General features: G+C 40.6%; 1 protein-coding gene across 4 annotated transcripts in view; it reads left to right on the forward strand.

The window, feature by feature from the left end:
• Nucleotides 1–14,836, forward strand: part of LOC108243944 (regulating synaptic membrane exocytosis protein 2) — a 32,343-nt gene that overhangs the window by 14,756 nt on the left and 2,751 nt on the right. For 3 of the 4 annotated variants that reach the window (XM_037975894.1, XM_037975895.1, XM_037975896.1), the window contains 28 exons: nucleotides 403–526; nucleotides 649–695; nucleotides 1,090–1,178; nucleotides 1,274–1,309; nucleotides 2,297–2,427; nucleotides 2,956–3,127; nucleotides 3,205–3,358; nucleotides 3,576–3,599; nucleotides 3,696–3,764; nucleotides 4,223–4,355; nucleotides 4,910–5,017; nucleotides 6,171–6,221; nucleotides 6,313–6,378; nucleotides 6,456–6,515; nucleotides 6,943–7,110; nucleotides 7,970–8,079; nucleotides 9,608–9,637; nucleotides 10,017–10,631; nucleotides 10,748–10,789; nucleotides 10,961–10,999; nucleotides 11,455–11,481; nucleotides 11,897–11,919; nucleotides 12,005–12,102; nucleotides 12,472–12,615; nucleotides 12,844–13,028; nucleotides 13,188–13,323; nucleotides 13,545–13,657; nucleotides 14,120–14,221. In XM_037975894.1, the coding sequence (XP_037831822.1) occupies nucleotides 403–526; nucleotides 649–695; nucleotides 1,090–1,178; nucleotides 1,274–1,309; nucleotides 2,297–2,427; nucleotides 2,956–3,127; nucleotides 3,205–3,358; nucleotides 3,576–3,599; nucleotides 3,696–3,764; nucleotides 4,223–4,355; nucleotides 4,910–5,017; nucleotides 6,171–6,221; nucleotides 6,313–6,378; nucleotides 6,456–6,515; nucleotides 6,943–7,110; nucleotides 7,970–8,079; nucleotides 9,608–9,637; nucleotides 10,017–10,631; nucleotides 10,748–10,789; nucleotides 10,961–10,999; nucleotides 11,455–11,481; nucleotides 11,897–11,919; nucleotides 12,005–12,102; nucleotides 12,472–12,615; nucleotides 12,844–13,028; nucleotides 13,188–13,323; nucleotides 13,545–13,657; nucleotides 14,120–14,221 (3,096 nt within the window). The remainder of the gene's footprint in view (nucleotides 1–402; nucleotides 527–648; nucleotides 696–1,089; nucleotides 1,179–1,273; nucleotides 1,310–2,296; nucleotides 2,428–2,955; nucleotides 3,128–3,204; nucleotides 3,359–3,575; nucleotides 3,600–3,695; nucleotides 3,765–4,222; nucleotides 4,356–4,909; nucleotides 5,018–6,170; nucleotides 6,222–6,312; nucleotides 6,379–6,455; nucleotides 6,516–6,942; nucleotides 7,111–7,969; nucleotides 8,080–9,607; nucleotides 9,638–10,016; nucleotides 10,632–10,747; nucleotides 10,790–10,960; nucleotides 11,000–11,454; nucleotides 11,482–11,896; nucleotides 11,920–12,004; nucleotides 12,103–12,471; nucleotides 12,616–12,843; nucleotides 13,029–13,187; nucleotides 13,324–13,544; nucleotides 13,658–14,119; nucleotides 14,222–14,836) is intronic. The other variant, XM_025008930.2, reaches the window with a different exon arrangement.

Below are 14,836 nucleotides of genomic sequence, written 5' to 3' on the forward strand. Positions count from 1 at the left end.
ACGGATCAGTTATCATACTGAACATTAACTGTAGTTCTACTGTAAATATTAACTGTGTTATTACAAATTTAATATCATTTTTTGGATAATTTTCTTAAACTTTGATGCTGTAAAACAAGTTTAAAGTGACCAAACACTGAGAAACTATTCCTGCTGTCCTTCAGGCTGAGGAATTATTCGTATTGCTCTTTTTTTCAGAATTGAGGCTTTATCAGGCAGACTCTCCTGATAGATCAGTCATAAACTGACAGTAAATTTATTGTTGCGCGACATGCTTGGATTAATTTACCTTACTTGATGTTGCATACAAGCTAATTATTTAGTATCTGCACAGATCTGTTTCTTATATCTCGCTAACATAGTTGGAACAATTTTTCTTCCAATCACATTTCTTTGCCTCAGGTGATCAGGTTCTTGAGTGGAATGGTCGGGTTCTGCAGGGCGCCACTTTCAATGAGGTCTACAACATCATCATGGAATCCAAACCAGAACCGCAGGTGGAGCTGGTGGTTTGCAGACCAGTTAGGTGGGTCACAGTCAAACCTCCAAGTCTTAGAATCATCTTCAACTATCTGTAATTATCTTTCAATCAAAGCTCGTTTGTCAGAGTGCCACGTGAACAAATACCTGTCCATCTGTGTTCTGCAGAGACATTTCAAGAGCAGCTGATGGCTCCACTGTTCACCTGGACTCCAGTGAGTGGAACACAACAGAAACCACCACGAAGAGTTAAAACCACTTCCATCCATCTCCACTCTGTTCACTGAAAATTACTAAACCTTTTTCAGGCGTAAAAATTAACAGCCTAGCATAAGGAATTAAAGACGAGGCCACAGCTAATCAATCACAAAAAATGGCCATAGCTCGGTTAAATTTACAGATATTGAGCTGAATTTGGCACACAATATTGCTTGAGGTTACGCACAACGTCAAGTTTTAAACAAAATGGTCATATGTCCACTCAAGCTGCTTTACGTTTAAGCTAAGATTTTGTGTCTGAAAGGGGTTTTACTGTCCTAAAATACTAACCAGAATATAAACCAGGTTTCTTTCAAGGGTACAGGTGTGTTTCTATGTTTCTGTGTTCAGGTTCCAGTTCCTTCGATTCGCAGAAAGTCGGTCCGGCCATCTCTGTCACGTCTCCGTTGAGCCCCAGCGTTTTATCTGGACAAGTCTCCGTAAGTTTACCAACCGTCTCACGTCTCGCAGGTGGAAAAGTGTGACGTAACCGAGGTTTCCATGGTGGTGTGTGTGTGTGTGTGTGCGTTTTCAGGCTGCGAACAGGCATCCTCTGGTTCCCAGAATTCAGGTAAACGGTAGAACAGATGGAAAGTTAGAGATCGGTGTTCCGTCTTTGTTCTGTAGTTTAGTTTCAGTCTTTTAGGCATAGCTGTTGGTTTCATTTCTGTAAAAAATAAAATGACAGTACATTTTGATATGCTGTTTCCAAATCTGTTCTTAATGGGTCATATGTTTTGTTCTGTAAGGCTCTTGTTTGGTTCAGCCTCCTGTGGTTCTTGTGGTTTCTGCTTGATTGGGTTTTTAGTGTAATTGTTTCTTCTGTTTCAAATGATGAAAGTCCACCTGTTTGAAGATAATTCTGTTGAGCTCAGATCAGCCTTTTAAGTTTCTTCCATCCTTGTTTCTGAAGGTTCTGCTTCTGTTCATCGGGTTCTGTTACTCATGAGGTTTCCCTTTTTGTTTCTGTGTATTTCTCTGCTTCAGTTGAGTTGGTCTCCAGATTAGTTCAGCATCGGTTTAACGATCTGTAGGACTTTGCTTTAGGTCTTAAAGCATTGATTTCTTTCCCGCTCATCCCCCTTTTTTTTGCTGTTGTGTAGCTCCTGGGGGATTACTCTGCTGCTTATGTCCTGTAGGGTTCTGTGAAATCTTAGTTTTTAATATTTGGTGTTTTTGTTGGTTGTGTGGATGTTCCAGATGTTCCAGATGATGAAGTTCATCTTTGGTTTGGGTCTGCTGTCGTTTTGTGGGATTTGTTTTTGTTATTTTGTTATTTTTGTTCCACACATTTTATTTGCTTTTACTTTTTTTAAAAGGTATATTATAGATCATATAATGTATGAATTTACACTACGGGTCTTCAGTATTTTTCTATTTCTATTCCAAGAAGTTTTAAAACTGATTCAGTGGTTCTTATTAGTGTTTAGGTTTTCAGTATCATGAGTTCAGCTGTACGGTTCTCCTCCTTTTTCCTGGGGCTCCTTGATGTTCCACGGCTGTTCACCAGATAATTTCTCCAATTGTTTATAGCTCCAATTATACCTTTTTTATGTAGATCAAGCTGTGGTATGATAAAGTTGGTCATCAGCTGATCGTCACTGTCCTTGGCGCCAAAGAGCTCACTGCTCGAGATGATGGCCGACCGCGAAACCCCTACGTCAAGATCTACTTCTTGCCAGACAGAAGGTAAAATAAGAGGATAAAGACCCAGCATTCCTTAAAGGAATGCTTGTCGCTCGATGAGTTTCAGACTAAGATCAGCTTCTGTTGAGAAGCAAATCTCATGCAGTACCGTGAGATCTAACATGATCTGTCGGCACATGAAGTATGTGTTGTGACTCTCAGCTACTACCATGCCAAATTTAGCTCAATGTATGTAAGATTGACTGAGTTATAATTATTTTTATGTTGACTTAGGTTGACTTTGAATGGGATCTCATGAGATATTACAAGGTGTCACACTCAGTGACTCTCAGCCACTACCACATCAAATTTTAGTTCGGTATTTGTAAAACTGGCTGAGTTATAGATATTTTTCTGTTGGCTAATGTTGATTAGTTGTGATGGCCACCTTTAATTGGATCTCAGTTGTAGATGTATATTCAGTGATTACTTTCTGAAGGTTTTATTAAAATCTGTTTAGTGGTTCATGAGATATTTACACACACAGGTCTTTAATTGTCTTTAATTGGCTTTAATTGGCTTTAATTGCAGTGATAAAAGCAAACGTCGGACAAAGACAGTGAAGAAGTCACTGGAGCCTCGTTGGAATCAGACTTTCATGTATTCCCCGGTGCACCGGCGTGAGTTTAGAGAACGGATGCTGGAGCTAACAGTGTGGGACCAGGCCAGAGTCCGGGAAGAGGAGAGCCAGTTCTTAGGAGAGGTGAGAACACACCGAGGACACTTTATAAGAATAACCTCCTGAAAGGTCTTCAGCGTGTGGGTTCTGTGTCTGCTCAGGTCCTGATCGAGCTGGAGTCGGCTCTGCTGGATGATCAGCCTCACTGGTACAAGTTGCAGCTTCATGACGTTTCCTCTCTGCCGCTGCCAAACGCCTCCCCGTACCTGCAGAGGAGGGGACTGCAGGCTGAGCCCTCCCAGAGGAGGCTGCAGAGTGAGACGCACACCGATTCACACTAAACCTCTCCCTAAACACACTTCGAGTCTCACTGAACCATTTTTATTGTGTTATTGTTGCTTTTAAGTCATAGCAGTTTGTGAAAGTTATCATTTGAGTTGTTTGTTTGTCTTCAGTTCATTATGTTGTTGTTTTTTTAACGTTTTCTTCTTGTTTTTGTTCACTTTTTTCACGTCACATGATGTTTTGACAGACAAAGGTCCTTATTGTAACTCAGGTAATAGCGCCTGTGTCATTAAGATAAGACACCATAGATGATCTGTTTTCAGGCTTAAACGTCCGGCTTTATTTGTCTCCGTTTATTTCTGCGCAGGGTCCCAGAGGATCAGCGACAGCGAGTTTTCAGATTACGACTGCGAAGACGGCATCGGGGTGATATCAGGTAAACCCAGCGTCCCGTTGTGCACGGCACCATGAAGTTTTGGTGGAACGTTATATAACCCTGGGTTTAAAAATAAAAGGAACTTGTTTAAAACAATAACTGGAACAAATACAGGGGTTGGCAAATCATTTAATTGTATACCGAAAAAAATGTGGAGCAAAAACAACATATACTTATTGCTGCCTCTTTACTATAATGGTAACTTTATAGTTTATTAATGCTTTATAAACAGGTTATTTATGATTTTCAATTATAAAACATAAACAAGCTGATGAAGGAAATTAGTTTTTTTATAGTAACGGCGTTCTGTTGGCTGCAGTTTGCAGTTTCACCACTAGATGTCACTAAACCTCATTTACAGTAAATCCACTGATGGCTGACTTCACTCTGAACGTGGAACTGAAAGGACTGCCTCCTTTTGACAGTACACAGTTAAACTTTATTCGTCCTCTGTGCAGATTACAGACAAAACGGGCGGGACTTCCACAGCTCCACCCTCTCAGTGCCAGAACAGGTGATGTCGTCCAATCACTGCTCCCGATCTGAGATGGTCCGGAGGTCGCGATCGCCGAGCCAACCTCCTCCTCAGAGGTAAGCAGATCTCACAAACTGAGACGAGAGCAAATGGGATGTGTTGAAAGACAAAATCTGATTAACTGAGAGAATTGTGATGTTGCAGGATTAGATAAAACTGAGGTCACAGATAAAACAAGATGTGTCTGAATCAAATGGGACAACTGTGGATGTAATTTAACTAAATGGCACAAAATGAGAACTTTAGATGAAGCCAAATTAAATAAGGTTCAGTGTATTCAGTTTATGTGTACTGAAAAATGAGATAAAATAAGTAATTTTTCTGTAATACTTAAAAAGTTGGTGATATAAGACTAGGGAAGATTAGATTAGATGGTAGAAGATTAAAGGTCAGATGAGATGGGAATTTATGAGAATATATAAAGTGAGATGAAAACAGGTGAAATGTGCTTTTATGGGTAAAATTAGATTTTTATTTTATTTTTCTTGGGACCCAAAAAGCCAATCATTTTCCCGAAAGACCACACTTTCTTTCTTTCTTACCAAAACGCTGTCCGTTTCTATCCCTGTTTTACCCATCGCTTCTGTGACCTTTGACCTCTGGTCGCTAGCGGCAACCCTTTGTATCCCCTGTACCGGGAGGATGCCGTGCGGCTCCTGCGGGGCTCCAGACTGAACCGAGCGTACTCTGACGCTGCTCAGTACAGCAGCCTTGACAGGTAACCGTGGCAACACCTGACGTGGGTCACAGCCATCGATCAACGCCAAGAGTATTTCTTGTCATTTACTTAGTATCAGTAAATCAGTAGAGAAATTTAGTCAGACAATCGCAGCAGGTGAGTCAGATAAACCTGTCCCGGCAGGTAAAGTCCTCCTCCCTGCTTCTGCTGGATCAATAAACTAACATGCTGTATATTATATTATATTATAATAACAGAGCAAATGTCCCAGACTCCTCTCGTTGTTGGGAGTTGAAGCCAACAGGACAGGGTTTATGGCAGCTGCCATGTTGTATTTCTGGGACCAGAGTCTGCGCCCTAGGGATGTGGTGCTTTAAGTCCGGTCTACTCCACCGCACACACGTGACCTTTCTTTAAGCATAAAATAATAATTACAGCTAAAACGTGCTAGAAAAATGAATGTTTGAACATTCAAGATAAGAACAACGACAGTCAACAAGAGTCATCACCTGAAAAAAAATGATAAGAGGCGTTTTTTTTTTTCTTAATAAGAGCAAAGTCCTGTTTGTTTACATCAGGGGTGTCCAACCCTGGTCCTCGAGGGCCACCATCCTGCATGTTTTACTTGTTTCTCTGCTCCAACACACCTGATTTGAATCAATGGGTGAGTAACAGGCTTCTGCAGAACATGAAGAAGTGATTTAACCACTGAATCAGGTGTGTTGGAGCAGGGAAACAAGGAGAACATGCAGGATAGTGGCCCTCCGGGACCAGGATTGGACACCTCTGGTTTACGTGGAAGGAGCGGCACTTAAAACTTTCACTGCCAGCCTGCGGGGACGCTGTTCCCCTTACAGCTTCAACTTAATATACAGTATCATAATATACAGTATGTCAATGGTCTGATCTGAATGTTGGTAGTTTTTGGACTAAACTTACCAGTTTTAGTTGAAGACTTCTGTATATCCCTGTCAGAACCTGGATGTAGACTCCTGGAGGAAGATCTGGTTTTAGTTCTGCCCGTGTCTCCGGTGCTGCTCATTCTTCTAGTTTAATGATTGGATTCAGTACTACTTTTAGTCCAGTTTGCAGACCTTGTTTGTTTGTGCAGTAGCGATGTAGTTTAGTTTGTATTACTGGCTTTAGTACGGTTGTAGTTCTGGTCTCACTGCCTCTCTCTCTTTGTGTTTAGGCGACAGCTGAGGAGAATGTCTGTTGGCAACTCTCTTGAGTCTTATGACAGGTACTGCAGCCATAGTTTTACCTAGTAGTTGTACCAACAGTGACAGTAATGAGTAAACATCTATTCATTAATATGTTTTCCTGTATATAAGATATTTTAACGGTCCACACCCCACCTGGACCAACCATGTAATGAATGGGAGTTGTGAGGACTACAGGTAAGCCCTGTAGACCATGAAAGGTTTAGATTTATATTAGATTTGTTCTGGAGTTCTGACGTTTGTTTGCTCCTCAGTGAGGACTTCATCCCTGACTTTCCGTATGAGCCCGACGCTTATGATGAGGAGCTGCTGAGGTAAACAGACAGACAGTTGGACTTTCAGACAGACAGACAGACAGACAGACAGACGTAGGTGTAGTTATACATGTAGAGGACAGATGGATAGTCTTGTTTTGTGGCTTTTTATTTTTTTCTTGGGGTCTTAGTGATCTTTTGACTGCTTTGATTTGTCTTTGAAATTTAATCCATTTGTTATTTGTTTCCAGAAAGATCATAAAACTTCCTTTTTCTCCTTTTCCGCATCTTTTGCCGGGTTTTCCTCCTTTTGGAAAATGTACCAAATCTGTTTTTGGTGTTTAAACTTCCACTTGCTGTGCCTTTATAATTTTGAATTACAGATTCCACAGGTGATGACGGCCCGGTGGCCAGGATGGCGTCGCTAACTCACCCGTTTCGCAGGTGCAGTGGATGTGAGGTTGACAGTTGTCATGGTAACATGCAGGTACAGTCGTGGGATGGACCGGAGAGACTACTACAGCCGCTCCCGCTCTGCCGACCATCGAGCTATGACCGACCGACCCATCTACACACGGTCACACTCGACTGACCGAGCCGACTCCTCTTACCTGAGGTCCGGTCGCTCCGCCCCCCCTTCACCTGCCCTGATCAGGTGACCTGCCGCTGGCCAATCAGACGTCAGCGCCATCTTTAGTGGCTGCTAATTGTCGTTTTTAATCCTTAAAGCAAAGCATGAAGGACTCATCACTTATAACACCATTCTTTTGTCTGAAAGTGACGTCACACCACTAACCTGCTGCTGTTTTAAATTTTTATTTTGTTAGATAAACTCCCTTGTCTTTTCAAATATTTTTTCTTTTATTTTTCATCTTGTTGTTCATCTTTTTATTAATTTCTTGTTTGTTTGCTGGTTATGTTGCATGAGCTCAGATGAAAAAATGTTTTATTTGTGAACTTTCTGAACACCCCTCAGCTTCCACCAAACTAAATACTTGACTGAGACAAAATCATCAAACTTTAACGTCTAAACGAGACAAAGAGCAGTCGTAGAAAAATCTAAAGATTGTTTTTTGTGCTGAAGACATTTGACAGAAAGCAGAGAAGTTTGGATTAATATTGTCTAACAGGCGCTGTTGATTTTGTTCACAGTGAAGTATTTAGTCCAGAACCAGAAGCTGCTCCTCATGTTGGTCCTGCAGCTGTTCTTAAAGTAAATCAGTTCAAAACTCGCAAGATCTACTGGACATATTTGAAGATCTGATGAAGCCAAAGCATCTCAAGTCACTTTTTAAAAATTATTTAACTGATGACAGTCTCTAATCAGATACGAGGAGATCTGTGCCATAATGCTGAGAACATTTATGTTAATGCATCTAAATCCCATAAACAAGCTTTAAGGACTGAGACCAGTTTGACTCAAGACTTTTCACCTTACTTTCTTGATCGTTTGATAACTTTTGTTTCACTTTTTATTTCTGTATATATATATATATTTTTTTTTTTTACAACAGAGCAAACGCTCGAGGCGGATCCTCCCTCACGAGTCCGACAGGAACAGCCGTCTGCACTCGCCGAGGACGCCAGCTGCCTGTCGTCCCGCCAAAAGGAGTTCTTGACAGAAGTATGTATGCTGGACACGTTGCATACCTGTCAGGTGACGCGTCAAGCCAACCAATCAGTAACAAGGAGGGTCCACATTCAGCAGACGTTATACAGTCTGTCATATCTGGTTTTTTACACATAACGTTGATGCTGTTTGTTAATGCGGTTCAAATTTGGGTCTTCTTCTTCACATTGGTTGGAAAGTGCTGCTGCAATAAAAAGTACTTTTAAGGTGGCAAATCATAACTTAAAATCACAACATTTTCAGCTTTAAGATAAACCAAAAAACTTTCACTGCTTAGATTTCCTGATATGTCAGTATGGCTTTTTAATTTCTTTTTCTAGTCATTGATCAGAAACTCCAAGTTTCTTGTTGTTATTAAACAATGTCTGAGGAGGTTTGTTATATATAAACTGACACTAAATATCCAACACATTTATGAGGCTTTGTTGAGCTGAAGCAAAATTTGAGATCCACAATTTTTATAGGAAACAAGAAGCGAGTGAAGAAGGGAAGATTTCAAACACAGCCAAAGAGTAATTCAGAAGAAAGTAATCTAGTTTTCAAATTAACAGCTTCACACCTCATTGAAAACGGGTTGGATTTTTTGGGGATTTTGTTGGAATTCTTCATTTTTTCTCTTTCTATGAAAGTGAATTTTCTGATTTGTCTAACTTTGGTGTTTCTGTTATAAAATTACCAGACTTAACTGATATTTTCTAAATAACTTACTAAACTTGTCCTTAATACTGGATAAATCTTTAGGTAAAATTGTTTACTGTATGGTAGTATGGATTAAAAGTGTAAAAGATTGTACAGCCCTTAATATAAACGTGAGAGCTGCATGATAAGAGTAGCAGTTTTACTGGAAGATGATCTGTAGTTTAATGTTTTTAAAGTGGAGTCTTCAGACTTTGTTGGGTTTTGATGGATTATTTGGGTAAAGATGTAAATACAAGGGTAAAAGTAAGATTACTTGGTTGTAATTTATTAAGGTGCGCTGCTGCACATTAAACTGGGATTCATTTATTTATTTATTAGTTAGTACTGAATATATGTTCATCACAATTTTTTAAGGGTAAAAGATGTGGCTCTGTGCATCTTATTTCATGCTTTTATATTTGATCTTTGTTTGTGTTCTTTAAGAAATTAATCAGGAAAAAGTGGCAGCTATTGTTCGCTTATTATTTCCACATTAATGCAAACTATTTCTGAAGAGGTTGTAACATCAATTCAGGCTTCATCCAACAATAATCTGAACCAGTTGTGCAGAAGATGGTTTTTATTTGTGTGAATACACCAAAAAAGACAAGAAATAGGGGGAAAACACCTTTTGTTTGATTCAAAAGATTTTAAACTAGTTATCAGAAAACTATGAAAGAAACAAGTATTTTTTAAATAATTACATCTATAATTCAGCTTCAGAATTGGGTTTAACTGAGATGTTCAGTGGGGGCCTTTCTTGATTTAACTGGCCCTGCTGAGCAGGAGCATCAGATGGAACCATGAAGGTCACAGCAGCCTAACGCTGAGTCATGTCTTTCAGATGGAGAACCTTCTGACTCTATACAGACAGGTACTGGCTTTAACACCTGAGTGTCGTTTACCTGCTTAGAGTTAGAACGAGAGAACTGTGTGGTAGCTGTAGTTGTGTAAGAAATAAGTAAGTGCAGGTAAGAGGGAACAGATTAACACGAGTCTGAGGAAGCACTTGTACACCACGTTGTGGACAACCTTCGTACATGAACTGAGTCATGACACCAGTGGTTTTGAGCCACTGTCAGGTTCAGCGACCTGCTTACCTCGTTGTCCCCTCATGTGATTAGTCTCTGAAGCTGGTCATACAGCCATTCATCCTCTCATTGTCTGTTTCATTCATGTCTTTGATCATCATTTCATTTCCTTTCTCCCCAAAACCTTCTGCTGTCCATCACTTTTGGGCACGCCAACCGCAGGAGCGCCGTCAACAACCTTACCCCCACCCAATCCACATCACGAGGTCCCTCCCCCAGTTCAAAAACAGACCGCTACTCAAGCCAATCATCATGGACCTCCTCTTATACGAGTCCAGGGACCTCTTCCACCATCTACCCTAACCCAACAACCCCCTGCACCTGCTCGCGCACCTACGCCTGTGCTTACAGCCGCACCTTCACCTGCACCTGGACCCACATTTGCACCCTCCCTTGCGTCTACCCCTACACCTGCACTTGCACATGTGCCTGCAGCTAGACCTGCATTTACACCCTCCCATGCACGTGCACCTGTGCCTGTACCTGGACCCGCATCCACACCTGCACCTGCGCTTACAGCTGCACCTGCACCTAGACTCACACCTGCACCTACAGCCACACCTGCACCTGCACCCACCCCCACCCCAAAACCTGCCCCTCCCTCTGGTCCAACATCTCCCCCCACTCAGCCCCCGCCTCCTACTCCAGTTCATCCCCCTCCTTCTGTTGTTCAATCACAACCACCTCCTGAACCCCCCTTGCCCCCTGCACCTGCTCCAACACCTAGTCCTGCTCCTTCACCAGCCCCCTCTCCAGCTCCGCCCCCTCAAACTCCAGGTGTGTACTTCACTGGTGTGTGTGTGTGTCAAAAACCCTTCACCATTAATACTATTCATTTAGTGGTTTATGTGCTCATGTTTGTTGCATCATCTCATCACACCTGCATGTATCAGATCCAGAGAGGCGCTCAGCGACACCTGGAGGGACCAGAAAAGGCAAGTCTCTCATCTCGAAACTAAGGTGTTGTAGTCTAGGTGTTGATGGTGATGAAAATGGAGGCGTGTTTCCTGCTCGTATAACTGGGCTGATATTAGAGGGACTGCCTGAAGAGAGTCTATGTGTCACTGTAGTCTGACCAATCAGGTGTCTCTGTCTGCATGATGCAGAGGTCACATGGCAGGACCAGCAGAGGAAAACACCCAATGGTATGGTACCGTCTGTTAGCTGGCCCCATGTGCAAACAGGTAGTGTCTAGATCATGTGACCTGAATATGTTTGTCACCTGAAACTTTTAGTTTTAGTTCTTACCACTTTGATTAGTTCTTCAGGCTTCTGTCTAGGCATCTATTGATAATTCAGTCCATCATTTACTAGTTCCATAGTTATTAGTATTAGCATTTTTTTTTAAATTGTGAATAATAATTAGGATTTCAGATCTGTTTTATATTCTTAAGCAGAAAAATGAAAACACAGAGTATTTACAACAACAAAACATGGCCCAGAATTGAACCCATGTCGACATTTATAGTAGTTATAAGTACTTCTCAGCTCTAAACTATCAATATATTCAGCTCTTCATTTATCATTAGAGATTTTAGTCATTTGTGACCTTTTTTATGTTGATTTTCTTTTGTTTTCGTCCATTGTTGTTAATCTGAAGGCGATGTGTTGCCGGCAAGTGGAGAAGGTAGAGACACTGTTTATTTGTTTCAGAATTTCTTTTAGCTGCTGTGAATTTTCTGTCTGTTCAGTTTTTCATCACTACTGTAGTTTTTCTAAAGTGACCCAAAGTCAGACTGAAGTTTGGTTTTACTTCTTTTCTCTTTTTTTAAAAAGAAACAATGAAAAGCTGAAAATGTTGCTTCCTGCAGCAATATCTCATGCGTTTATTTAATTTAATTTTGATCGTCTAGTGGAGGTAGAAACAGGATAAACGATGTTGCTGCATTTTCTGGATCTAAACACATCTTCATAGTGACACGACCGTCTATGAGGACAAACATGAGAATGATAAACTGTGAAATTACACAAAATCTATTCAACCAAATGTAGGACATGCCTGTATGTTGTAACAAACTAATGCTGCTCTTCTTTGTCTGCAGGTGTGATGAAGGACCCCACAAAGGTAAACAAACACCACAACACTACAGAAGTCTACATAAATTGTCATTTCAAACTGCACACATGTTCCACCTGTCCTCTCCCCACAGATGAGGGACAGTTTGTCCTTCAAATCATCAGATAGTGACGTCAGCGATGTCTCTGCCATGTCCAACGCCTCTGAAACCCGAGCTGCCCGCAGGATGAGGTGAGAAACAGAATTCAGTCACAGACCAGTCTGTCAATTAAAGAACCTTCAGTTTCAGGTTTACATCGTGAGAACCATAAATTTTTTCTTTTAAGAATTTACAAAATGCAACAGCATGATATGCATTCATTCAAGGAAGGCTAGGCCTTTATTTATAATCTGTATTGATCTTATGTGGAACTAAAACACCGGCAGACGTTGCTCTGCCAGCATCATGTGTGTTTGTGCCTCATGTCATCTGTTCATGTGTCACAGTGTTTTTTTTGCATGATTTTCTGTTTATGTTCGCATGTTTCTTTTACCTGCCATCGTCACTCTGCATGTTTCTGTCTGCATGCTGCCGTCCTGTGTTTTGATTGGCTGACACAGTAAGGTGGACCCTGTGGAGGTGGGCTTGGGTGCAGGATCAGAGGGGACACAGGAAATAGTGGGAGCCGCAGCTACAGCAGGCGAAGCGACGCTTCAGAAGAGCGAATCAGTGGAGGAGGGAGAGGAGGAGGAGCCTGAAACAAAGTAAGAGACTGACCAATGACGTGACTGGAATCGGACCGGGTCAGCGCTGGGTTCATCTGTGTGCTGTTGTGATGTGTTTACAGGGAACTCAGGCTTTTATTTCTTTCCTGTGTGCTTGTACTGGCTCCTCCCACATTCCTAAGTCCCTCCTCAGGAGACTGACAGGTGCATTTTTACCCCTCCTGTCTGAAAACTAACAGGTTTTGTTGTACTTCTCTTCTGCTGCAGGGCAGCGACAAACCCTGGCGCTCCTCTCACCAAGTCGTCGAGCGTCGGTGGGGAGATCTGCTCGTTGGGCAGAAACGACGACGACGATGACGACAAGAAGCGCCGCTCGAGCTTTGGAGCGAGAATGATGGGAATGGTTGGACTGGGGAAAAAGAGTCAGAGCGCCTCCCAGCTCAATCCAGAGGGTCAGTTCCAGTTCAAACACTAAAACGTGGTTTTTGGGACTATAGATGCTGGTCTCCCGTCTGAACCACAAACGAATCAAACTTTGTCCAGGTTACAACTCTACAGTAAAACATTCTCCTTAATTCTTCTCTTTTTATTCTGTCCTTCAACTCGTGCAGAGGAGGAGAAGAAGAAGAAGGTGGTCAGACTTCCTGTCCAGAGGAGTGTAGAAACTGGTTTGGCCATCGAGTTTAAATCTCGATTCACGCGTCAACCGAGTCGAGATCCAGACGCCGAGGACCCCAAACCCGGAGCGTACGAATTATTTATATTTCTTTTATAAATCTGTCATTTTTTTTCTATTACTCCAATCCCTTCTCCGATCTTCTTCTATGACCTTTCCACATTATTTTATTCTGTCTTTGCCGTTTTTATCACTTTATCTCTGTTCTTGGTGCCTCTTCTATGCTGTTTCCTGTTGTTGTAATATAAAATATTTTTCATTATTATCAACCTTTTTTAAAATTTCTTGTCAGTCTCATATTTCCAGGAGTAAAACTGGCGTCAGATAAACAGTTCACTGGTTTCCTGGAGGGATTGGGTCCCGGCCAGCTGGCTGGACGGCAGACTTTGGCTACACCCCCCATGGGTAAGAATAATAATTTATATGTTGTTATTCCCAGTTCTTTATTGTTCTTTACAATTATGTTTTGATTTCTACATAAATGCTTACATTTATAAATTAAATCTTTAGAGTATTTGCTTTAACCATCAGTGTTTGTTTATGCTTTTGTTTGGGAATTATAGTTTTACTTTTACATGTTTGTATTTTAACATCAAATTCATTATGTTTGACATAAATCGTTACACATCGATATTGTGATTTGTGTATCAGTTCTTAAATTTATATATAAATATATATGCATTCAAACATGAATATTAGAATATATATACTGTAGTGATTATCCTGGGAAAATAGGATCTGTTTTTGCACATTTAAACATTTTTAAATCCAGTGAGTCTTGACAAAATAAAAGCAGCACAGCTCATTACATTCACTGTTAGATAAAAACTCAATAAGACTGATTCTGATTGGCTCTCTGTTGGTCAGGTGACATCCAGATCGGGATGGTCTACAGGAAGGAACGTCTGGACGTGGAGGTGATTCGAGCGCGAGGACTGGTTGGTAAACAGGGCAACAAGAACACTCCAGGTGAAAATATTTCTGTTTGGATTCTTTGAATGCTTTCAAATTAAATCTTACTGTGGTCTGACATCAAAACTGTAACAAGCCGTTCTGGGTTGTTACACTTTCAGATGTGTTTTTAAAATTTCAAATTTGTTTCAGAAAACAAATCACATGGATTTAACTAAAAATACAAAGAATTCAGTTAAAATATAAATAAGAGTATGTTTGTGAAATAAATTTACTCAAAGGTGATACACTAAATTACAGCCTGTAATCATCTAAATTTCACATGTGAATTAAATGAAAAGTACATTTGTTTTTTGCAGGAACCTAAACATTAATGATCCATTATCAAACTATCAAATCTGATAAAAGATATTTATTTAAGGTGGTGAAAATCAGCATTTTTAGTAAATTATGCATGTTTTCTGTATGAACTCTGTAAATAAATGTATATTAAGTATAAATGCCACTGTCAGAAGAGTCTACATACAGGTGCTGGTCATAAAATTAGAATATCATGAAAAAGTAGATTGATTTCAGTAATTCCATTTAAAAAGTGAAACTTGTATATTATATTCATACATTACATACAAACTCATATATTTCAAATGTTTATTTCGTTTAATTTTGATGATT

Source organism: Kryptolebias marmoratus, linkage group LG5, assembly GCF_001649575.2.
Source record: "Kryptolebias marmoratus isolate JLee-2015 linkage group LG5, ASM164957v2, whole genome shotgun sequence".
Classification (NCBI taxonomy): domain Eukaryota; kingdom Metazoa; phylum Chordata; class Actinopteri; order Cyprinodontiformes; family Rivulidae; genus Kryptolebias; species Kryptolebias marmoratus.